Source organism: Gymnodraco acuticeps, unplaced genomic scaffold, assembly GCF_902827175.1.
Source record: "Gymnodraco acuticeps unplaced genomic scaffold, fGymAcu1.1, whole genome shotgun sequence".
In the NCBI taxonomy this organism is placed as follows: Eukaryota; Metazoa; Chordata; class Actinopteri; order Perciformes; family Bathydraconidae; genus Gymnodraco; species Gymnodraco acuticeps.
In genome coordinates this window covers 362,000-386,809 of record NW_022992290.1, presented here as the reverse complement: position 1 = coordinate 386,809, position 24,810 = coordinate 362,000, and the positions used below count along the sequence as shown (strand labels likewise).

The 24,810-nt window shown below is 41.5% G+C and overlaps 1 protein-coding gene across 4 annotated transcripts in view; it reads left to right on the top strand.

The window, feature by feature from the left end:
- Positions 1-24,810, top strand: part of cadm3 (cell adhesion molecule 3) — a 116,520-nt gene that overhangs the window by 58,081 nt on the left and 33,629 nt on the right. For all 4 annotated transcript variants that reach the window (XM_034207898.1, XM_034207896.1, XM_034207894.1 and 1 more), the window contains exons 4-5: positions 9,460-9,612; positions 17,021-17,158. In XM_034207898.1, coding sequence (XP_034063789.1) covers positions 9,460-9,612; positions 17,021-17,158 — 291 coding nt within the window. The remainder of the gene's footprint in view (positions 1-9,459; positions 9,613-17,020; positions 17,159-24,810) is intronic.

Sequence of the window (24,810 nt, the reverse complement as noted above, 5' to 3'; positions counted from 1 at the left end):
TCCCTCAAAAATTGTTTGTGTCATCTATACAAACATAAGTCTACCTGAATTCATGGAATCTCAAAGCACAGTCTTTTTTATAGATAGAGCCCTGTAAGCCGTCATGCTAAACTAAGCTAACCATGGCCTGGCTCTAAAATCTAACGGGCAGTTACAAGGGAGATGTTGATCTTCTCCTTAAACTTTTGGCAACCTAGCAAATGAGTGCATTTTGCAAATCTTACTTTCCCCTTTAAACATCTCTACTGTGCAAATGAGGATAAACCACATGAGGACATCCAGTATTTATAGATAAAAGAATAGAAAGAGCGATACACACACACCACGCTGGCAAACAGGCAATCAAATTCAATCACTGCAGGGTATCAGGCAGCGGTGGTGAAAATAGTTCCCACTTTGCTTTGAACCTGAACCTGTGAAAGATAAAAAGAGCACAACGTTAATGTGGTGACATGCAGACAGTCTAAAGCAGCAGGCCGATACTGACCGCCATTATTATAATTAATAATGGCGGTGGTGGCGAAGTCGATAGGGACTTGGCTTGGCAACTGGAAGGTCACCAGTTCAAGTCCCGGCCATACCAAGTGCTACCGAGGTGTCCCTGAGCAAGGCACCGTTCCCCACACTGCTCCCCGGGCGCCGTTCAAAATGGCAGCACACGGCTCCTAACACTAGGATGGGTCAAATGCAGAGAAACTATTTCCCCACGAGGATTAATAAAAGTCCATCTAATCTATTTTATCTTATTTGCTTCCTTGGCTTCTTTTTTACGATAAAGGTCAAACAAGGGGAAAAAGTAAGCTATGTCTCAGCGTTATGCATTTTACTCCGCCGTGTCTTCTCTATAGTCTGTGGAGCAGGCTTGGCAGCATGAGCAGCGTATGTAACCAAGCTCTTAGCAAGTGTCATCGGTCAGTGTTATGTGCCAGAAATCCCTAATGGACATTTTTCGCTGCTGTAAATACTACATGGCAGGATTTCATTGGCATGTTGCTTGAAGCTGATGCACCGTTGGGAACCATTTTCTCTCAATTTTCAAGTAAACTAATGGCTCCTTGCTTCAATTTGCACCACCCAGGGCAACGTTTGGTTAATCTCCCTCCTTCATATTGATTTTGCATACATCTCTGCTGCAGCCCTTTAAATGATAATCTTTTAATTCTGTCTGAAGATAGGGCAAGAGAGAAGTGGATTGAGTGGGAGGAAAGTGGATAAAACAGACACAGGTGTGTTTTTATCAAGCGTTCCATAGTTGGCGCCGTGATCCAGGATCAATGGATGCTCTCAGATCATCGGGTACGTTATGATCAAGGGAAGCCGGCGGTCACTGAACCCAGATCAGCCGTCGGAAAGGATGGATAATTAGAGAGCTGGAGAGAATATTCAGAAACAGATGGGAGAACGGAGTCGCCATGTGTGGGAGAGGAGGAAGAAGAGAGGCTGTCTCTTTGGGTGTCAGTATCAGCTAAATGCCTCAAATGTAAAACAAAATGAAAGAGTGGAGAACAAAGCGGGGAAGGAGAAACACAGTTGGGTTGGAAGAAAGGATGGACAGAGAGGAAAGCAAGAGGGAGTTTCAAGTTGAGCCAAAGTAGGAGATGAGGAGATGAAAGGTGCAGAAGCTGCGAGGGAAATAGATAAATATAAATTATTGGTCTGTAACTGATCTACTTTGCCCCGGCAACACACGGGTTTCTCCCCTGCCGTGCCAATAAGGCAAATGTAAATTTCATTGAGTTCTCGGTGGAGTCCAAACTTAGTTAGAGAGGCGTAAGAAGGTAGGAGGTAGATGAAAAAGGAATGTGTGCTCTCAGTGTGTGTTGTGAGAGAATTCCCCTCTTTCCCGAATGTTTGAAGTTGAAACAGCATGAGAAAGATTGAGAGAAGGAGGTGGAGAAGGAAGACGAGTAAGCGAAAATAGCTGCTGTGAGCAGATCAACAGTTGGACCTTTGGGGAGTATCAAGTCTCCAGTTTGAGCTGCAGACAAGAACCACTGTCTGGGCAAGCACACACACAAGTTACTGAGACATGCACACACACAAGTTACTGAGACATGCACACACACTTTCAAACACTGGTGTACAAAGAGGGTTGTCCTCTCAAAGCAGATCCTGTACTTGATACGCAATCAACACATAAACGCTCCGTCTTTTCTGCTCAAAGGCCTCCCGACACCACTTAGAACCCCCTCGTACTAATGTACACACATAGAATTGCAAAGTGGGAGGATATGCCGATTGCAGACATGTCTCCTCTTGCTGTAAATTCCCATTTTTGATCCTCAACATTGAAACACAAGGGTCTCCTTAAGGACACTGTCAACGTCTATGAGTGTGTGAGGAGGTTGGTAGCTTTAAGTGACAGCTTATTAGCATACATAGCATTTGGTTTTGAATCAATATACAGTTACAGTTATTGCCTAGGGCTGATTGATCATTTATTGTATACAATTATAGTCTTTCAATGAAATCATATCAGATAAAAGCGTGAATCGTAATATCATGATATACAATAACACTGTCTTGATTGGTAATGGTTGCCACAATCTGATGTTACATTTGTCTTTCATTTGGCTTTACATTAAGACTCTTTGTGTCTGAGAAGAGGTGAAATGATTTCACTTTCTGAGACATGTTTTTTTGGCCCAGTTAGATGGCTCCGAAATCTCCGACACCCATGAGCTCCAGCTTACGTTACTATGGAGAAAAAAGAAAGTCAGACGCACCAACCGTGACTCTAGACATTTCAAAATGACCTGTTGTTTCAAGTAGGAACAAAGAACCATGCTATTGTTGCCAAATCCATCAAAGATTGTCCCGGCATATAGTGATCTGATTGAACCGGCTGTACAGAATGTTTTATCAGTTTTTATACAAATGGTTAATCTTTATCTCAAGCTTATCAATACGGATATCAATTTGTTGACTTCTTAACAAAATGCGGCAGGTTTTGACTTTTGACTTTTTATAAAAGAACCAGATATTTCCTTTATTGTTATCAGTATTATTGGGACAGCAGAGATATGACGGTACATTAAAAGTCCCCAGCCTGACTGGAACTGATAACATTTTAGCCAAAGGTTGTCGTCCTAATCTTTAATCCCTGTGTTTAATGTAGTATTTAAGCGGGGAATTACATTTGGACCACCTGTCTGCCTATTGAAAGAGGCTGACTGGATTATTATGTTGTGCTTTAAAGAGGACATACTATGCTCATTTTTGCGATCATATTTGTATACCTCTATTATTACATGGTCTGCTCTGTTGTGATTGGTCAATTGCTTACAGAACTTTGGGATTTTAGCCTTTTTAGACCATTCAAATGCACAAAAAACGATATAACACACTACAGGGAAAGCATAATAGGCCCTCTTTAAAACATTGGGAATGCAAAACTAGCACACACACTTTTCAATGTGTGAAGTCTATGTTCATATCTATCCAAATCTTCAAGTCTCCATTATGTTATATGAGAAATAAACAGAACAACACATCTTACCACACACATACACATGTTGTCCATTAATCCAGTTTATCTCAATACTCAGAGATTCATTACATCCCGTCAGCGAGAGACACAAAAGCCAAACAGCAGAGTGTGACCTATTGACGGACTATTTATGTTGTCCATATCGCAGGCATAACAGTGCGAGGCACATGTACACTTTTTCAGGGGCGTCTGGATCGATTCGCCCCCGTAACTAGATATCATTCTGAAAATCAATCACACCTGTACTCTCAAGCAATATACATCATTTATGAGGAAAAAAGAACAACACAAAAGACATTTGAAAAGCCTGCAGTCAGAAAAGATTAGAGATGGGCGAGAAGTAAGAGAAAACAACGGAGAAGAGATGAGGGGAAGGGAATTAAGGAGACTGATGGTTGAGCTGCAGGGTCCAGAGGGCATGGGTAAGTGTGTGTGTGTGTGTGTATGTGTGTGTGTGTATGTGTGTCTTGTGTGTGTGTGTGTGTATGTGTGTGTGTGTCTGTGTGTGTGCAGGAGTGAGTGACCGTATGCCACACCCACACACCCACACACCCACCCACACACACAGAGAGGCTAGCTCATGAAGACAAATGTAGTGACCTTGCTTAGTGATAAGGCATGAAGATAAAGTAGTTGGATGAAATAACTGAAAAACAAAAAGCGAAACAGAGGTGTGTGTGTGTGTGTGTGTGTGTGTGTGTGTGTGTGTGTGTGTGTGTGTGTGTGTGTGTGTGTGGGAGTGCAATAGAGATATACAGGTGAATGAACAGATGGGAAGATGGAAAGACAGGGAGATCATAGTGAGACAATAAGAGACGAGGAGGCAAATAGATACAGATGTGGCTCAATACTGAGAAGGCAAATAAACAAAAGGATATGGAAATACACAGTGACCACATCACACTACTACGCACATATTTGGAATCACCCACACAAAGATTTTTCAGAATAAAATGTCTTGACAAGTTACTTAACACAAGCGGTATCTCTTTTTTTCTTAGAGGGGCTCTATTATGCTTTTTGTGGTTGTCCCTTACCTGTAGTGTGTTATATAGGTTTTTGTGCATGTAAATGGTCTACAAAGGCTAAAATCCCAGAGTTCCCTTCAGAGGGACAAACATAAAGGCCCTTTTGAACATTAAAGTATGTAAACATGTCACAGTAGAAGCACAAAAAACAAATATGAACCTGAAAATGAGCTATTAGCTATAGACTAACACAACTTTATTCAAATGGACACAGCTTTCTTTTGATTATGTACTACTCTATATAGTTTGTCTTAATGTTGTTGACTGCCTTGTTGCAACCCTGGCTGACATTAGCAGTTGCATTAGCATCATATTGTTTAAGAACTAGACTTCTTACTATCGAGCAAAACGTTTTATATATGGTTTAGTTTGTGTTACTGTTGAAACAGAAGGACATTTTAAAACCTTAACACATTTCCACTGTTACAAAAAGCGATAGATTTGAAGCGAATGGATGAAACAATCAAACAAAAATGGTACCGTGACAAATTGGTAGGCTATTGTGTTTGCTGGCTGACTAATAGCTGTCTCTGATTTATTTCAGATTATTTCCAAAGACAAACCAAATGCTGACAAGTGATGTATTGTTCTTAACAAAAAAACATCCTAACCCGTCTCCTCGTTAGTCTGAGCGAAAATGTTCAAAACTGCTGAGAAGAGAGTTTCCCACACATTTTCTTCTTCAACTGTAGTTTGTTCTGAGTTCACATTATCACATCAGCCCAGTCTCTGTACATTTTACAAATCAGCTAAACCACAACTTGAAAAGTACACACACACACACACTCACATCATAAGGGTGGGCAAAGATCACATACAGATTGGTGTAGCTAGTTCTTTCCTAAGCAAGTTCAAATATTCAGGGATTTGAATCCCAGCTGATCGGAAATATGTTGGCGGAGAGAAAAAACTTTTGCTTTAACCATGAATATTTAAGTGCAAAGAGAGCTGGAGATTATTCCAGAGAAGTGGGGCTCATTGGGAAAAGGCTGGACCACCATAAGAGTTCTTATTAAAGTGAGGACTGGATAATTAACCAGCATCAAGGGAACATAAAGGGAGAGAAGGAGTCTATGGGGAAATAAGGCCTGAGATATATGTATTAGGGGCCTAATCCAATTAAGGCCCTATAGGTAGGAAGGAGGGTTTTTTAATCAGCTCTCATGTCATATAAGGTCCTTGAAACCTCCGCCATTCGTCTACTTCTATAGTTCGACTAATAATACCTAAAATACAGCCGTTGGTTTAGCTTGACTTTAAACTAATTCAAATCAATTCTTATATTCACCAAAATTGCAGGTACAATCATAAAACACAATGGCGATAAGTGAAGTGGGACACCCAGAAAAGCTATCTGAAGCTTGAGAATAGGGACCAGGCAATACAAATAAGTGTTTATTTGTGAAAATAGCATTATTAGCTAAGGACACCCGTGTGTAAATAGCATTGTTAGCTACGTACAGTACACCCGGGTGTAAATAGCATTGTTAGCTACAGACACCCGGGTGTAACTAGCATCTGCCTAAAAGAAAGTATTAACAATGGATCTTACTAGAATTGGGGAGAGTTTAAACATTAAACAGAAACCTAACCCAACACACCAAGCAAATACCCTTAAGCCTAAATTAATCTAATTGTAAATGGTCCCAAAACATGTATTTCATTAGTCCAATCATTGGTTTAAAATAGGTAAGACTCAACAAACACAGAAACGTTACAAGGGAATACAAAGCTTCATATTAAATGTATTTCAGAGGAACTCTAACTCCTCATGTTCCAGATGTTAGACTAGGCAGGTGTGGAAATAGAGAGAAACTCCCTCTGGAGGAATCTTTGGGATTATAGCCTTTGAAGACCATTAACATGCACAAAAACCCAAACAGGAAAGAAAAAACCCTAAATAGCTTATTGAGGCCACTTTAAGTAAAATGTTACTTAAGTGAAAGTACAAAGTACATTCATCTGCAAAATGTCCTAGTATCAAAATTACTCAGTAAGAATGGGTCTTGTAAAAGTGTCTATATATATTCTATAGACTATTATAAGAGCGGTTTTAATGTTCACACCGGAGTACTTTTCCTGTTTAGTTCCATTAGTACCCCTTATTTTGCATTCACACCAAAAAGAGTACTTAGTGCCGGGAACTTTTACCCCCATGTTTAGTGCCTGCTAGAGAGGTGGTACCATCCTGGGGAGAAAAAAGTACCAATTTCTATTGGCTGGGCGAATTGCAAACCACGCCCCGTAAAACTCTGAAAAGTTTTGTGAAGCTGCCATTGTATTTGCTGGCATTAGCATTATTAGCATTAGCCCCGCGCAGAGAGAATAACTTATGGCAACACAACAAAAAACATGGGAGCGGTGGAGATGAGGAGGTGTCGGCGTTCTGGCGATTTACTCGGAAGGCTTCCGAGACTTCGGGTGGCAGTATACGCCGTGAAGTGGTTTGCGGCCTGCCAGTAAACCCAAAGCAGAAGAAGAAGAAGTGACGTCAGCGGCTTCATTTGCGTAATCTTCCCTCAGGGAACTTATTCCGGTGTGAACGCGATCTGTACTTAGTTCCATGGGGTAATAAGTGCCGGCACTAAATACGGCAAAGTACTTGGTGTGAAAGCGGCTAAGGTCTCAAATCCCATATGTAATTTACAATATTTCCCTCTGAGATGTAGTGGAGTAGAAGCACCAAGTGGCAGAAATAGAAACACCGAAGTAAAGTACAAGTAATTTAAGATTATACTTAAGTACTTGCATTGGATGTACTTAGTTACAATCCGCCACAGTAAGTCACTTAAAACCTAATGCGGGAAAAAATCAATCAGACGATTCACTTTACTCGACCGCGATACCTTTTCCCAGGTATCTGCTTTCTTCTTGTTCTTCAAGTCATTATTTGCGGAGAGCCGACTCTCCATGATGGCGCCAGGGAAGAAAGCTGTAAAGCCTTTCTTGAGACAGAGAGATAGACGGATAGACGTCTGGAGAGACAGGCGGGTAGGGAGGCAGGGAGACAGGCGGGTAGGGAGGCAGGGAGACAGGTGGGTGGGAGGCAGGGAGACAGGTGGGTAGGGAGGCAGGGAGACAGGCAGGTAGGGAGGCAGGGAGACAGGCGGGTAGGGAGGCAGGGGGTAGGGAAGCAGGGAGACAGGCAGACAGGGAGGCAGGGAAACAGGCGGGTAGGGAAGCAGGGAGACAGGCAGATAGGGAGGCAGGGAAACAGGCGGGTAGGGAAGCAGGGAGACAGGCAGACAGGGAGGCAGGGAAACAGGCGGGTAGGGAAGCAGGGAGACAGGCAGATAGGGAGGCAGGGAGACAGGCAGGTAGGGAGGCAGGGAGACAGGCAGGTAGGGAGGCAGGGAGACAGGCAGCAATCACACTGCACAAACACGCAGAGGTCAACGCTATCACGGAAACGAGCGGGTTATTTCGTAGCATTTCATCATCATCATCCATCTCGGTCTCTTGCGCTCTCTCTCCCCTTTCATGGCTGGATTTCTCATTGATGACAAAGCCATTTATGTCTCTCTTATGTTCCTCCCCCCTCTCCCTCCTCCCCTAACCCACCCCTCACTGCCGCCTCTCCTTTATTCTCCCTGCTATTTATGCTTCCTCTATTTATTTTATTTGTTTGCACTTTCTTTTGTCTTTCATTCTCAATTTGCGTCTCCTTGTCTTTTTCTCCCTTCTTCGCCTCGCTCACATCTCAGCTATTTCTTCCTCCTCTCTCACCTCCTCCCCCACTGCTCTTTCTTACATCATTTTCTCTCTAAACACCTCCCCCCTCTTCCTCCTTTCCATTGTACCTTTCCTGTGATTTAAATTCTCATCGTTCTTGCTTTCCTCTTTCACTCTGACTCTGCCCCCTCCTAACTTTGCTCGCCCTCTCCCTCATGCTTTCTTACTCTCTTATCACCTCCCTTATTGTTCTCGATACATCACCACTACTTTATTCTTTTCCTACTCTCCCAACGTGTGCCTTCACAATCCCCTGTTTTCCTTTCCTTAACTTTGTTCTGTATCTTTTCTCTATCCTCATCTTTTCCTCTTGCTTTCCCTTTCTCAACTCTCCTTGTTCTCCACGGCCACACCTTTCCTTCCTTTCCTTCCTTTCCTTCCTTTCCCTACAGTCTTCCATCTTTACTCCCAGTTCTATAATCTTCCTCCGTACATCATCTGATTTCCTCCATGGTCTTTTTCCTTTCCCATCTCTCCATCTCCTCCCTTTCTTAATCCTCACATCCTTTCATGTTTCCTTCTTCTCTCCTCTTGCTCCTCCCCCTTCTTTCTCTCCTGCTTTATTCCTTATCCCACATGCGCTGCTCTCCTCCCCCTTCCGTCACACCCTAATTCTCCTCCACTTTTCCGTCTTTCCTTTTATCTATCTATACTTTAACTTACACATATGCTTACTATATGCTACATCTTCCTCCTCGTTTCCTCCTTTTCCTTCCAGTACAAGTTTAAAGTAAGAAAATCCATTGCAATATTTAAAAAAGACATATCAAATGGATTAAGCAGTATTAAAGTTATAACACCTTAAGGTCAAAAAACCATTAAAGCAAATAAATAGATAAAATCATGAAAAAAATCCGCCACAATTATCCATTAAGCGGATCAATTATACATGCATATTTCTGATCATCTGATCATTAGGGCGGTGGTGGCGAAGTCCATAGGGACTTGGCTTGGCAACTGGAAGGTCATTAGTTCAAGTCCCGGAAAGACCAAGTGCTACCGAGGTGTCCCTGAGCAAGGCACCGTTCCCTCCACTGCTCCCCGGGCGCCGTACATACAGTAATGGCAGCCCACTGCTCCTAACACTAGGATGGGTCAAATGCAGAGAAACCATTTTGTTACATAGAACGTATTGACAATAAGTTGAATGACAATAAGTTGAATCTTCAATCTTCTTCAATTAATATCCTCTTCCTCTCCTTCCCTCAGCGCTCAGAGATCACCGCATCCAGCTGCATTTCTCCTCTTCCGTCGAGCTCTCCATCGACATCGGAGAGGTACAGCTGTCGGACGAGGGCGAGTACACCTGCTCCCTCTTCACCATGCCCGTCCGCACCGCCAGGGCTACAGTCACCGTGCTAGGTGGGTCACACACACACACACACACACACACACATACACACACACACACACACACACACACACACACACACACACACACACACACACACACACACACACACACACACACACACACACACACACACACACACACACACACGCACGCATGCATATTCTAACACACTGTGCATATTGGGGGGCAATCTGTCATCTCGATGTTGCCAAAAACAGGATGCAGCTTTCCAGACCTTGAAATAAACCTGTGACTGTTTGTACCCGACTGTCAGGCAGATTAGCAGATTCACTTTTTTAAGGGCAGGTGAAAAACATCAACAATAAAATAATTGCTCATTGTAATATAATAAAGAGTAAACCCCTATTACTCTATAGGAACCTTTTTACCTTGTGTCTTTTCTTGAAGGAGGATTCCTCTGTGTGAGGCACACTCAGATTTGATTCTTAAGCTTTTCTAAAAAGAAAAATGGCTCTCTGTTCTCACTCAGGTCTACTAACGCAACATCCTTATCTTTCCTGTGTTCACACTCTCCTTTAAAACTGATTGACAGGTGATAAATCAGCTTGACTGCCATCTGTCTTCATTACTCAACCAAACCTGTGGGATTGTGACAAATATGAATGGATACTCCAAAGTTCTCGCAATTTTTTTTCATGGTCTCCTCATTTTCTTACAAATATCTCACAACAATGTCTTCTTTCGGACACAAGCAGGACATGTATTCCCCTTCAAATGATAAACAGAGTTTAACTTGTTTAGAGCTGCGAAAAAGTAGCTCAAATTCACCTTGATGCACCGCTGTGGCGTTGTGCTGGCCTGACCTCCCCTGCGGAGTTTACCCCGGCGCAGAGCAGAATGAAGTTTGACCCTGTGGATGTCCACATGCGAGCAGAGGCTGCCTGTTGGCATGAAGCAAAGAACTGCGGCACTAAAGTGTTTCACTTCCACAAAGTTAGAGGACTTATGAAAGACGGATTAGAAAGAAATGTCTGCAATCAGTTCAGAGAAGGCAGAGCTTTCGTGACTTCACTTTTCTGTATGGGTAAAAGCTGCAAAAACACTGGATCATTCGTTACATACATTTTAGATTCTGCACTCCTCATGACAAATAATTTGATCTTAATGTATACAATGGAGTTTCCCTTTTTCACGTCTCTTCTACATCAACATGTGTCCCCTCTGTGTAAAGAGACTCTGAACGTTTCAGGAACAAAGATGCTCTCTCTTTTTGTCCTGATCCATTTCTATAAGAACCTGTCTGAAAATGAGCTGATCAGATTTTGGCCACTTTATGATGTCATAAGGTTTTTTTGGCTTGTGTAACCATTAGCCAATCAGCAACCAAGGTAACCCCCCCCCCCCCCCTTATCACCTGAATCTCCACCTAGAGCACCATTGAGTTCTTTGTAACCAAATCTCTCTCAGAGGGGCGTGGGGAGGGGCTCCTTGTTTTCATCTGAAGTAACAGACAGAGAATCAGCACTTTGGAAACAGGGCTGAAACAGAGGGGATTATGGGTAATGTTGCAATGATTGGTGTTTCAGCCAATCAGAGACATGTTTGTATATATCTGAGACCTATAATATATTGATGAAAAACAGTATAATAGGGAACCTTTAAGTAAAAGCTGCCATTCTGCAGTGTCACCGATCAATTGAAAGATAGGATTGTAAATACTCCATTTCTTTTGGGACGTTCATGTTACAGCCCTCCATGTGATGCCTTCATCCAGTCTGATCCAGAGCCGTGCTACAGCGTTAACCTTTGTGTAAGGTTATGACCTCAAATAACTCTTGTGTGCAGATAAAGCGGCTCCACTAATCTTCTTTGAGATGGATGTTATTACCTATACGTAACACTACCCTGCGGCCTGCAATAAACTGTGTTCATGCTGTCAGCTGTGGGCCGAGTGGGCCTGTTCATTGATTGGTTATTGGGCGAAGTGGCTTTGGACATCCACGAATAGTCTTTCAAGTATTGATTTTTATTAGTCGAGTTGTTATTTCTCCTCATTCTGGACACATTTCATCTTGTAGCTGAGAACAGAGCACTGTGCTTGGCAGAACTGTAATGCAGCAACACACACAGAGAGGCTCCCTGTATACATGGGAGAGACAGCTGGGCTGATATTCCCGGGAGGTTGTGTCGGGCACATTTATGGCCAATATTTCATAGCATCCAATGCCAATTTCAAACTGCTGCGCGGTGAAATTGAATCACATTTGTGCTGATCATGAACAATCCAGGTTTATTCAACAAATTAGCTCTCGTCGCTTCATTTTGTATCATTTACAGAAATAATGCATTTTGTATGTTCTATGATATTCATAGTTTCTAAGGAGGATCAATTATTGCTATTTCCTCTCTGCTTCTCTAATTCAATGCACCAACTTATTCTCAGATAAAAACGCAGCTGCAGAGGGTTTCTGCCTCATTCTCTTGGAGAAGCACTAAGTGGAAACAAGAGCTGCTAACATGGAGATATTCAGGGCGGGGCATGACGATAACAACGACTGTTCTGTTGCCGAAAGCCCACATGGTTGCTCCCCATATTTGGGGTTTGTCCAGAGCATCTATGAATAAATCTATTAGATGATATTGACTCAAATATGTTGGCAGTGCTGTAAAGTATATTAAAAATAATTTACAGCACGAATTGAACGTCTGAAATGTTAATGTGATGTGTGTGTAACGGGGGGAGGGGAATGTGTGTGTCGAAGCAAGGGCAAATACAGGGCCTATTTATCTCTTTAAATTCAAATTAACATGAGAATCACTCTTCCTCCATATTTCTTCCAATTGGGCGGTAATTGTGAGCATTTTGTATTCACTGTAATTGACGGCTGTAACACTGTATGCGGCGTTCGATAAATATTTCATGACCCCAGAGAGGGAGCCAAGCCATTAAAAATGTATGGTAAAATGTCTAAAAACGCATGGACCCTATGGGGAAATCAGTCAAAGACAAGGAGTTTATGCACATCAGCGTTCATGAGTGTGTGTTTTATTCTTGTTATGACATATGCTGTGTTTTGACAGACACAAACACACTTGAGCGCATAACTGCTGAGTCCGGTCAGTTTGAAAGCCCGTGTGTGTGTGTGAGAGTAAAGGGTGTGTCATGCCTGTGTGCTCTCTCCTGAGCTAAGCAGAGAATAATTTATAACGGCTTTATTCTCTTTTATTCTCCTCGTAGAGGGAAGGGTCTCGACAGGGCTTCTCCAGCCAATTCTGTATGAGCGGTATTATTCCCTCATTAATATTCAATGCTACTTTACTGCCATGAGCTTCAGCACACAGTGCACTACATCAGAAACTGCAACATTAAAAATTGACCACATTTTTATTTTTTTGATCTATACCTTGGTCCGTGCACGGTGCTTTATATTGAAACATCTGTCTGTTTGCTGGGAAATCATACTGACACCATGCAATATGACTCTATCTACTTATCCATCTATCCATCTATCTACTATCTATCTATCTATCTATCTATCTATCTATCTATCTATCTATCTATCTATCTATCTATCTATCTATCTATCTATCTATCTATCTATTCTATCTATCTATCTATCTATCTATCTATCTATCTATCTATCTATCTATCTATCTATCTATCCATCTATCCATCTATCTATCTATCTATCTATCTATATATATATCTACCTATCTATATATATATATCCATCTATCTATCCATCCATCCATCCATCTCCATCCATCTATCTATCTATCCATCTATCGATCCATATCCATCTATCTATCTATCTATCCATCCATCTATCTACCTATCCATCTATCTATCTATCTGCCTATCTACCTATCTACCTATCTATCTATCTATCTATCTATCTATCTATCTATCTATCTATCTATCTATCTATCTATCTATCTACCTATCTACATATCTACATATATACCTATCTACATATATACCTATCTACATATCTACCTATCTACCTATCTACCTATCTACCTATCTACCTATCTACCTATCTACCTATCTACATATCTACCTATCTACCTATCTACCTATCTACATATCTACCTATCTACCTATCTACCTATCTACCTATCTACCTATCTACCTATCTACCTATCTACCTATCTACCTATCTACCTATCTACCTATCTACCTATCTACCTATCTACCTATCTACTATCTACCTATCTACCTATCTACCTATCTACATATATACCTATCTACATATCTACCTATCTACCTACCTATATATCTACCTATCTACATATATACCTATCTACATATCTACCTATCTACCTATCTACCTATCTACCTATCTACCTATCTCTCTATCTCTCTATCTATCTATCTATCTATCTTTCCATCGATCCACCCTTCTTTCCTTTCTTCCCCCTTCCTTCCTTCCTTCCTTCCTTTCATTGATCATCCTTTCGTCCGTCCATCTTCATTCCTTCTATCCATCCATCCTTTGTCCATCGTTTCGTCCATCCATCCTTCTTTCCTTCCCCCTTCCTAACTTCCTTCTTTCCTTCCTTTCTTTAATCCTTCCTTCCTTCTTTCCTTCCTTCTATTCATCCATACATCCATCCTTTCGTCCATCCTTTCATCCCTCCTTTCTTCCACCATCAATCCTTCCTTCCTTCTTTCCTTCCTTTCTTTAATCCTTCCTTCTTTCCTTCCTTCTATTCATCCATACATCCATCCTTTCATCCCTCCTTCCTTCCATCATTCCTCCCTCCCTATCTTCCTCCTTCATATCTTATCTATCCATCTATGTATCTATATACTGTATGTCCATGTATCCATCCATCTACTCCCTAATAACTTGGAATATTATGGAAATGTCTTGAATTTTCTGGCCTGAAAAATGTCACACATTTTCATAATTGGTACAAAATCTTGTCAATTTAAATGACAATATATCATTTCCCCTCCTGGGATCTCCAGCTCTACTTTTCCGTCTGTCCCTGTCTTCTTCTCTCTGTCCACCCCCTCTCTTTCTCTCCTCCCTAAATGGCGCTATAAACAGCAAACCAAGTGTTTTTCCTAAAGCAGAATGACAGTTAACTCCGCCAACACTTGGAGAAAAGTGCTGCTCACTACAGCTCCAGATGGTATATGGCAAGAAAAGTTTATTTCTCTCCACTCTCTCCTTCGACCATGATGGTGAGGAGTGGATTCTGAAATATTTGGCAGGGTGCAGTCGTAGATTCCTTCCTTCCCCTGCTGAACAACAACTTGTGCTCCATGTTAAAATAGTAATTAAGCAAAAATGTGTCTCCTTGTAACCGGCTGCGGAGGAATCTGGAGGACAACTGTGGGAGGTGAAGATGTATCATGACATTTTGGTTTGGCTCAAGGCTTCAAACCTGGCTTTTTGTTTTGAATCTGACCTTTGGCTCACTTCATCCCTCTTTCCTTCCCAGTTTCTTTGTGCACACTATCACACAAGGCACCACTATCTCCCCCCTAAAAACCATTAAGTCTGACTGAGTCATTAAAACTCCCATCTTGGCTTTTAAGTAATGAATTCTGGGTGTCGACTCGTATTTAATAATCCCTGCAAAATCTAATTTACTTGACATTTTGAACTGATCTGAAGTACTTAGAATGAACCGTCACACAATGCTATTAACCAGACTCACTTTTATTGTGGAAATTCCAAGGCTGTCAAAGTAAATGTGGAAATCATGCTGCTGGTTTTAAAGGGGTAGCACAATGTCCCACATGAATTCAATGTTCATCTCAGTAGGATAACGTTGGGATATGGTACTTGATTTATGTCAGAAGTACTGCTGTAATGTGAAAGTTAATGAATGATCGTATAACTTAATTTTCACCTCTTTATTCAGCTTCTGTAGGGTTTCAAGTCTTACTAAAAATGCGGTCGTCTTGAGACTCATACACTGCACTTAAAATCTGTATTTTGTGCCGTGCATTCATTAAGAAGATGTCGACAGAGTAAGAGTGTGGAGTTCCCCTGTGAATATGTATTACTACAAGCATTTTGATCACAGTGTTAATCCTCTGTCTTGTTAAGCAATAAAAAGGCCTATATTTTTCCATCCAACTGGTGTTGGACATTGTTATTTGGTCTGATACTGACCTTATTACAGAGTATAACCAATAACACATCAATATAGTGTCTTTGTTAATATCAGCCATTACCACCAACAGAGTTTTAGTGGCAAAGGTCCTCATTTGTATTAAAACGTCATGGTATTGGCCTTTTTGTCTTTATTGTCCAAGCCCATTAAACTCAATGTAACAATATGTCAACAGCTGATATAGAGCTTTCAATGTGGTTATTTTGCCTTCATGGTGACTTGTTTTTTAAATTGCTGTCAAAATCTGTTCAAAATGACCATTGACAAATAATTCACGACTGGTTTCTAAACAGCCTTCACTCAGTTTAAGTGTGTCCTCTTGTCCTGTGGAATAATAATAATACATTTAATTTATATAGCGCTTCTCATCTGCCAAGACAAATCTCGAAGCGTTGAGTTTGAGTTTGTTGGTCACAAGAAAAATAACACTTTTAAATAAAAGAGTGCTGAACTATGAATAAAACTTATTAGGGAATAAGGGAAAAAACCCTAAAGTAAAAGAAGGCGTGTCCTACTCGTCCAATGTTGTGAGACATTACTGCATTGATTTGTAGTCACTTTGTCACATGGAAGCTGTGAACAAAGTAATGCTGAATTTGCAATGCAATAAAAAAACACAAATGTGCCCAAACACATGCGCAGCATTTAGAAAACAGTCACCAACTTGAAGAGACATGTGCAGCATTAACTGAAAGCGCTGCAAAAACAAAATGCTGCAAATAGAAAAACGCTGCAAGAACAAGAACACAACGGACACTAAAAAGTGACGCGCACAGCTGGGACCAGAGCGCTGTTCAAGGATCATAAAGCTGGCCAACCTAACAGTTCATGTGGTACTGTAACATCATTAAGATACATCCGCCTTTTCTTCTCAGACAAAACAGCCTTTCTTTGCACAGTCTTAAGTGGCCGCTTGCCATCAAACATAAAACGCAATATAATACATTGATAAACTGATGGGGAGACAGTAGGTCTGATTATTCTGCAAAGACATCGGGAACAGGAGCTTACAGTTATTTCAGCTGCTGTGCGATGACTGAACACTTTTTGGGGCACATCAAGCCTGCATCATTATATTCCTCAAAGCTTCACAGTTTCAGAATTGACCTAATAAATTCAACCTGAGATATTGAAGATGCTGTATCAAATGTTGTTGATATTAATTTCCCCTTAAAATCCACACTTAGTTAAAAACATGCAGTATTTGTTAGCTCAGCCCTTGGCCTTTCTTTTTTCTCCGGCTCCAAGGTGAGCCCTGCAGCATGAAAGTTTCCTCTCCTTCTATTTACACTAACTCTTTCTGGCTCTTTCTCTCTTTAGGTGTGCCCGGCAAACCTCAGATCTTGGGCTTTGAGAATGCAGTGTCGGAGGGGGGCACGGTCACCCTGACCTGCACCAGTACAGGCAGCAAACCCGCTGCCAGTCTGCGCTGGTACAAAGGAAACCAGGAGCTGGAAGGTGAGAGACAGACAGAGTGTGTGGACGCTGTGTGTGTGTGAGAAAATGTGTGTTGGTGGGCTCTGGTTTGGATCTGTGTGTGTGTGGTCAGGGTTGAGAGATGTAATCCGTTACACTTACTAGGCAAGGCAAGGCAAGGCAAGTTTATTTATATAGCACTTTTCAACACAAGGCAATTCAAAGTGCTTTACAAAAAATGAAAGAGATTAAGAAAATGGCATTTAAAATCAGTCATTAAAAAGAAAAGATAATAAAATAAACATTAAAAGAAAAAAGTACATGGATAAAAGTTACAGTGCAGTCTAACATATGAATAGTTCAATTAAAAGCAGCGACAAAAAGAAAAGTCTTCAGCCTGGATTTAAAAGTAGTCAGAGTTGCAGCGGACCTGCAGGTTTCTGGGAGTTTGTTCCAGATATTTGGAGCATAATAACTGAACGCTGCTTCTCCATGTTTAGTTCTGACTCTGGGGACAGAAAGCTGACCAGTCCCTGAAGACCTGAGAGATCTGGATGGTTCATAATTTAGCAGGAGGTCAGAAATGTATTTTGGGCCTAAACCATTCAAAGATTTATAAACCAGCAGCAGTATTATGAAATCTATTCTTTGACACACAGGAAGCCAGTGTAAAGACTTCAGAACAGGAGTGATGTGATCCACTTTCTTAGTGTTAGTGAGGACTCGAGCTAGTTACATTTGAACAAATTAGTAACCTAATATAATATCAGGATATGAAAGTAATGTATCCTGATTACTTTCTGCTACTTTTTGGTTATCTCAATATCAAATGCAATCCAAATATATAAGAGAGAACATAAATAACAATAATATGTTTTCTGTGTAAGGGTATTATGTAAAGCAAAAAAAACATATGATCTTAGACAAGAAGAAATGTATATGAAGATATTTTGTATGAAAATGGGTCATCCTAAATGATAGTCAAGGCACATAAAGTATAAGTCACAAATGCTGTATTAGTTTGAAACATTTATTAAAAGCAAACACTTCTTTTGTTCAATAAATCAGGTGTCCTACTGCATTTGGAAATAAATTGATATGTATTTTTAAAAGTATTGTAGGGTTGTAATCCTCCTAGTAATCCCCAGTTTTGAAAGATGTACCAGTAATCTGATTACAAATCTTTTTATGTTACTGTTATCGAATACCTTCCCTTTGTATCCTGGTTACATAATCCCGTTACATGTAATCCGTTACTCCCGCAGCCTGGTGTGGTTCTGTGAAGGTGTGTGGGACAGAGTGTGTGATGGAGGATCTGTAGGAATGTGAAGATGTGGTTTGTGTACAAGTGTGTGTGTGTTTCCCTCTGCTTACAGCAAGTGTGTGTGTGATCCTGCATTAATCAGCGTGGACGGGGATTTTGCAAGTGTGTATGTTTACACAAGCTGGAATTTGTGCGCATATGTCTGAACATTTGTGTGTGCTTTTAGAGGAAAGTAGCTTGTGTGTGTGTGTGTGTGTGTGTGTGTGTGTGTGTGTGTGTGTGTGTATGTGTGTGTGTGTGTGTGTGTGTGTGTGTGTGTGTGTGTGTGTGTGTGTGTGTGTGTGTGTGTGATCATGCTGTTGTGTCCTTGCCACATTGCCTGCTGTCTCTCTGTGTGTCCTAAACCTGTGCCCGCATATGTGTGTGTGTGCAAGTGTGAGAGAGCATGCTGCGTGTGTGTGTGTGTGTGCAGAAAGATGCTGTGAGTGTGTTAGTGCCCTTCTCTCCCAACATCCCTGATCCTGTAAATATGCATGCATGTGTTTGGTGTTATTGTGTTGATGCAGAGTTGTGCAAGTGTGTGTGTGTGTGTGTGTGTGTGTGTGTGTGTGTGTGTGTGTGTGTGTGTGTTATCCGTTGAGCTGCAACATATCGTCTTCTGGTTGTGACACCACGGAGAGCGAGAGATAGCGTGGGTTGGATCTAGCCGGGGATAACGACAGAATCCGGCAATGAAAGGCAGGGCGGAGGAGAGGATGAAGGGATGAGGCGAGCATAGAAACAGAGATAGAGAGGGCTTTGCATGAGGTCAGACCCGCCGGTTTTGTGTTACAGATAAACGGGAGAATAGAGCAGGGTAGAGAAAGGCAGAGGGAGCGCGGCGAGGATGTCATGAGAGGACAAATTAGCCGGCTTCTTTCTTACAGATAAACTGAAAATCAAGGAGCCGATTGGCAGCCTCTGAGTCATTGGCAGCGGCGGTGACTCACGGCCTTGTTTCCCGTAAATCCCCCCTGCCTGTTGTTGCTTCATCACTCAAGCTTCTTCTGTTTTGATTTACCGAGCAGAACAAACATGTTGCAAGGGTTGTTTCTGATGCCCTTTTGCTCCTCCTACCATCTGCCGGTATAATGAACTCCATAAGCCGTAAGATTTGTTAGCATTGGAAGAACAGCGCCCCCTGGTCCACCGTTAAACCCTGCGGCAGATGTCCCGCTTAATCTTTGCAAACTGCAGAGCTCAGACGGGTAGAGCTTATTTGCAATGGCTTTCTCTAGAGTAATTATACTATTATAATGTGATGATATAATACGATAATGATTTATTGATGTGAAAATAGTACACTCTACAAGGCTTTGTAATGCAAAAAGGCCCTTCTTGTGTTCTGATGCCTTGGCAGTGTTAGTGTTTGCTGTAATTATGGATTGAAATGAATCATAAGAATGGACTAAGGCTACAAAGAAAAGGAGGAATGGGATAGCTGCCCGCCGGAGGACAGATTATCTTTTTTCTTTGTTACAGCTGAACTAAAAACGGGAGGCAGAGGGAAAGAGGAGTCTGGAGATTGTTTCTTTTTTAAGTAGATTGGATTTTTCTTCAAAGGGTCAGCTCTACTAAAATAAAATGTGTATTTCCATCTTACCTGTAATGGAAGCGATGCAGATCGTTTTATTCGCCCAGGTTTTGAGGTACTCGTCTCTTGAGATTTCTTCAGACGATTCAATATAATGGGGTTGAAATGCAATTTTGTTTGTGTTGCCCGAAAGATTGAAAAGTTTTATTAAAAAAACATGTTTTTTTTCAGAAAACAATGTTTGGATTACTCTGGAAGAACTCAGTGTGAACAGTTTTCGTAAGAATTACCGCAGAATTATGTTTATATTGAACACAAGCTGTTGATCTTATGTCTGATAGAGACATCATTCCTGGGGAGAGGACTATTTCTTCAGCAGAGGTAGTTCGCACCCATACCTCAAAGGGGCACTGCCAAGACCCCAGGAAGTCATCAAGGTGTATGATCAAATGTTCTTAGTGGCCAAATGGCTGTAATACAACTTCAGTGTCGGTCACGCGATACGGCTGGGCCTAAAAACACTTTTTTCCATTGAATTACGTATTTAAATCAGCTTAGAATTTGTAAATCAACTCCACAATACACTTGAATAGCCCTCATTTATAATATAAGGACCTGTAAATATGCGCTAAAAGCTGAATCCAGAGTTATTTTCAATCCTCCATTCATTTGAACGAGCCGAGACCGGACGTGACGGAACGTATCGGAGGCGGGGCTTAAGGAAAATGGTCTTTTTTTACTTGAGAGTCAAGATATTTTGGCTTAATAAGCCACTGAGTACCTTCAATAGGAATGGACTTGTATCTAATTATCTTTATACATCCATGGGTTGACCAGAACATTAATATTGTGGCTCCATAAAGTTAAGGGACTCACAAGAGACTGACTTGAATTATAATTGGTAAATCTGAAGAATCAAAGGCCCTGACTTTTAGTATGACTCAAACTTTAAAACACTTAATACATACGTCCAAAACGTCTCCCTGCCCGTGTACAAAGCTACATTTCTCTGAAGCTCCGTACTTAGTTAACGCAATGTTTCTGTCAGAAGTTTTCAAAGCCAAGTTGAGATACATTGTTTACTTTGAGTCTGGAGAAATGCCCTTAAGAGTCACAGGCGGAGTAGCTCGCTGCGTGACAGTTTGCCTCTTTAACAGTAGTTTATATAAACACCATAAACACGATCTCTCCCATCGCCATGCAAGAATACTGCAGAAATAAATAACTTTAAACATGTTGGCATAAAGTCTAAAAAGGCACAGTCGTTGAATTTGATCCAGGGCTTCTGAATCAACGGTCTTGTGTCTGTGGGACTGGGGTTGCATCCAAAACAACACGGACACTGGGTCTGTTTTTGTAAAATTGGTGAGCCGACCCTCTATCGAGAAACAGAGAGGCCGACAGAGAGGCCGACAGAGAGTGATTTGAAGGAGATCAACTGGATGTGAATGATTGGTGTGTTCAGGCCTCGCCCAGCCGTCCTGACACCACACAACACCCATCAGTCATTGTTGGAACCACACACACACACACAAACACTGCTAATGGACAGATGATAATCACACACACCCTATCACACAGCGCTCTTCTCCGGTTTGATAGCGGAAGAGCACTACAGGTCAGCGTGCTATTATTACAGCTTCATGTAGCTGTAGTCTATGCGTGTGTGTATGATGTGTGTGTGTGTTGGAAATATGAGCTCATAGACTGCTGCTCACCACTGCTTCTCTGACAGCTTCACTGACAATAAAAATAAAAGGGAATGAGGGCGACACAGATGAGAGTGTGTGTGTGTGTGTGTGTGTGTGTGGTGTGTGTGTGGTGTGTGTGTGTGTGTGTGTGTGTGTGTGTGTGTGTGTGTGTGTTTGTGTGTGTGTGTGTGTGTGTGTTTGTGTGTGTGAGAGAGATGCCTTGTATCAAGTAAGTGACAGAAGGACTGCCGAGAAAACAGAGAACAGAGAAGGAGCGAGTGAATGAGCTGGTGTGTGTGTGTGTGTGTGTGTGTGTGTGTGTGTGTGTGTGTGTGTGTGTGTGTGTGTGTGTGTGTGTGTGTGTGTGTGTGTGTGTGTGTGTGTGGGTGTGTGTGTGTGTGTGTGTGTGTGTGTGTGTGTGTGTGGATGTGTGTGTATGTGTCTGTGTGTGTTAGTATGTGTGTGTCTGCATAAAAATAGACGGAGCGACTGCGAGGATACTGAGAGACTGATAGAAGCTGTAAAGAGAGAGAGACTGCTGGAGAAAGAGAGAGCAGAAGGGGAATTAAGAAAACCACAGAATAAGAGGCGAGTCTGGCTTTGCGGCTGAGCGGGTGCACAATCGGGGGGGAGAGGATGAAGCACATGGGGGGGGGGCAGTTTTACAGAAGAGAGGGACTGGAGAGCGCAACAGGAGAGAAGGCAGAAAAAAGAGGGAAAGCTGACGAAATGGAGAGAGAAATCCAGAAAGAGGATTTAGATAGAGAGGGGGGAGACGAGGGAGAGCAGAGAGTGCGGGAAAGGGAGTGGTAATTGAGAAGAATGAAAGGCTAAGAGCTTTAAAGACTGTATTAGTTGTACTGTGTGAAAGGCCCATGGATCATTTAGTGACATCAATGTATTGGATTGAGGATAATGGGGATTTATGGTGGCACTTAAGGCCATACAGGCAGAATACCAGCCAAAAATGGTCATAATGCGGGACGTGGGGCGGATGGCGAAGGGGACATGGGCGTGTGTCCGTGTGGAGAGAGGTAAGAGACAGAAAGAGATATCAGAGCAACAGACGGGATGAGAAGCGTTCTGATCCTTTAAAAAGCAGCAAAACAGAACTTTACAAATCCTGCCATGATGGAAAGGGGACCGATCATGCAAAATGCACTTTGTGATGTCTTTTATACATACATATGTGTCCCCGGTGCGTCGGGGAACTCACGCAGCGTCAGAAAATAGATCCTTCTCTCTTATCTTTTAAAAACGGGGGTACAACGAGCGGATACAGATTTGCTGCCGATATGACGTCAAATCGGCAGCAAATCAACTCACCTTGTGATAAACCTGCAAGAGAAAAAGCATTTGAGCTCCATACTGTTTCAGAAATAATCCTTGACGTAGTTTAAACAGGATGGCGTTTTATCACAGCAGAACTTTATCTCCGGTAGAATTATGATCAGGCATTAGCTCCGCCTCCTCTTCTTCTTTCTTCTTCAAGCTAAGGACCCAAAATCTGCGTTTCTCTAACAGGGTTGCAAAAGAGGGGTATGAGCAGTATGAGGCATGGCTACAATGGGTGATCTGTTTGGTATTTTGAAAAAAAACCAACATGTTTTGTATAGGTATGGCCCTACAATATATGTTTTCAAATATAGCATGATAGGTCCACTTTAAGTAGAAGTACAGAATCTCAAAGTATCAAGAGTGCTGCTTTTTGTATGGTGTTTCCTCTCAGATTGCGTCACACACTGTTGATAAATGGGTGGTAGGAGTACTCTGATAAAGAAATATACTCTGTTACAAGAAAGAATCTTACCTAAAGAGGCCCTATTATGCTTTTTGTGTTTTCCCTTTCCTTTAATGTGTTATATAGGTTTTAGTGCATGTAAATGGTCTGCAAAGGCTAACATCCCTGTGTTACCTAAGAGTTTCTCACCCACACCTGAAACGCCTCCATTGGACTCCTTTGTTTACTTCTGGAACATAGTGACATCACTGAATAACAATCACGCTTCTATTGGATAGCGCTCCAGCACATTATACATGATAGGCTAAGGGGCGGGACATCTCTTAATGGTTGACCAATCCCAACAGCTAACGAATCAGAGCAGACTGGGCTCTGGTTTAGAGTCTCTGGTAATGTAGTACAGTATAAATGGAAATACTCATGTAAAGTACCTGAACTATAGAACTTGAGCAGATGTACTTTGTTACACTTTAACACTGTTAAAATATGATCTAAAACCTGCTTTTTGTTCAGCCTAGGGAATGATATGAAGTAGGTTTGAGATTGATGATGTTGGGTCAGCAGATAGAGAGGATTCAAACTGTTGACAGAAGACATCTGGATTTGTCATTGATACAGAAGGAATAAATCCCATTCAACCACATCATTAATGTAATGAAATAAAAGCGTAAAGTAGCAGGAAGTGGACATGTTTTATCTCAAAGTTTGCTTGAGTACAGCACTTTAGTAAATGTGCTTAATCACCTCCTCCCTCTGGAGATACTGTAGAGACAGAAGAAAGAACTAAGAAGTGTCCCGGTACTTAACTCGCTTCCCAAATTAGATGACCTCATATAATCGCTCAGATCACACTTGAGCACTTTCGCCAGACTTAATCCGATTGAAGCTAAAAAGCGATGACTGTTTTGATTATTTAAAACCTCTCCCCCTCATCCAGAGATTGGCTTCTGCTGAGCGGGCGAGTGTTGATAAGCCATGTGTCGCTCCTGATTCACAGTTACATGTTTTTGCACCCAAAGTAAAACCTTTAGAGGGGGGGCAGCTTCACTGGAGAGGCTGGGGGTTAAGTGCCTGTTCAGGTGGAAAAGTGGTTGAATAATAAGTACAGGAGTTTGACTTAGGCATCTCTTTAAAGTCACTTCATGTCATTTTATGTATGTTATTTCTGTTTGTTGTTGTTTTTCTCATTTCATTCTGCAAGTATTGTAATCTACATATTTGTTTTTCAAGCAGTTGGTAACTTATTATTATTATTAAAATTATGAATATCATTATGAATATTTGTTATTATATATATGTCTACTTATTCCCTTTACCTTTCCTTGGTGCACTTTATGTTTTTTTAATGTAGAACATGAAACTGATTACTTCAGTCATCGAATTTGAATATCTTTCATGTTTTTCTCCATTAAATGTTAAAATGCA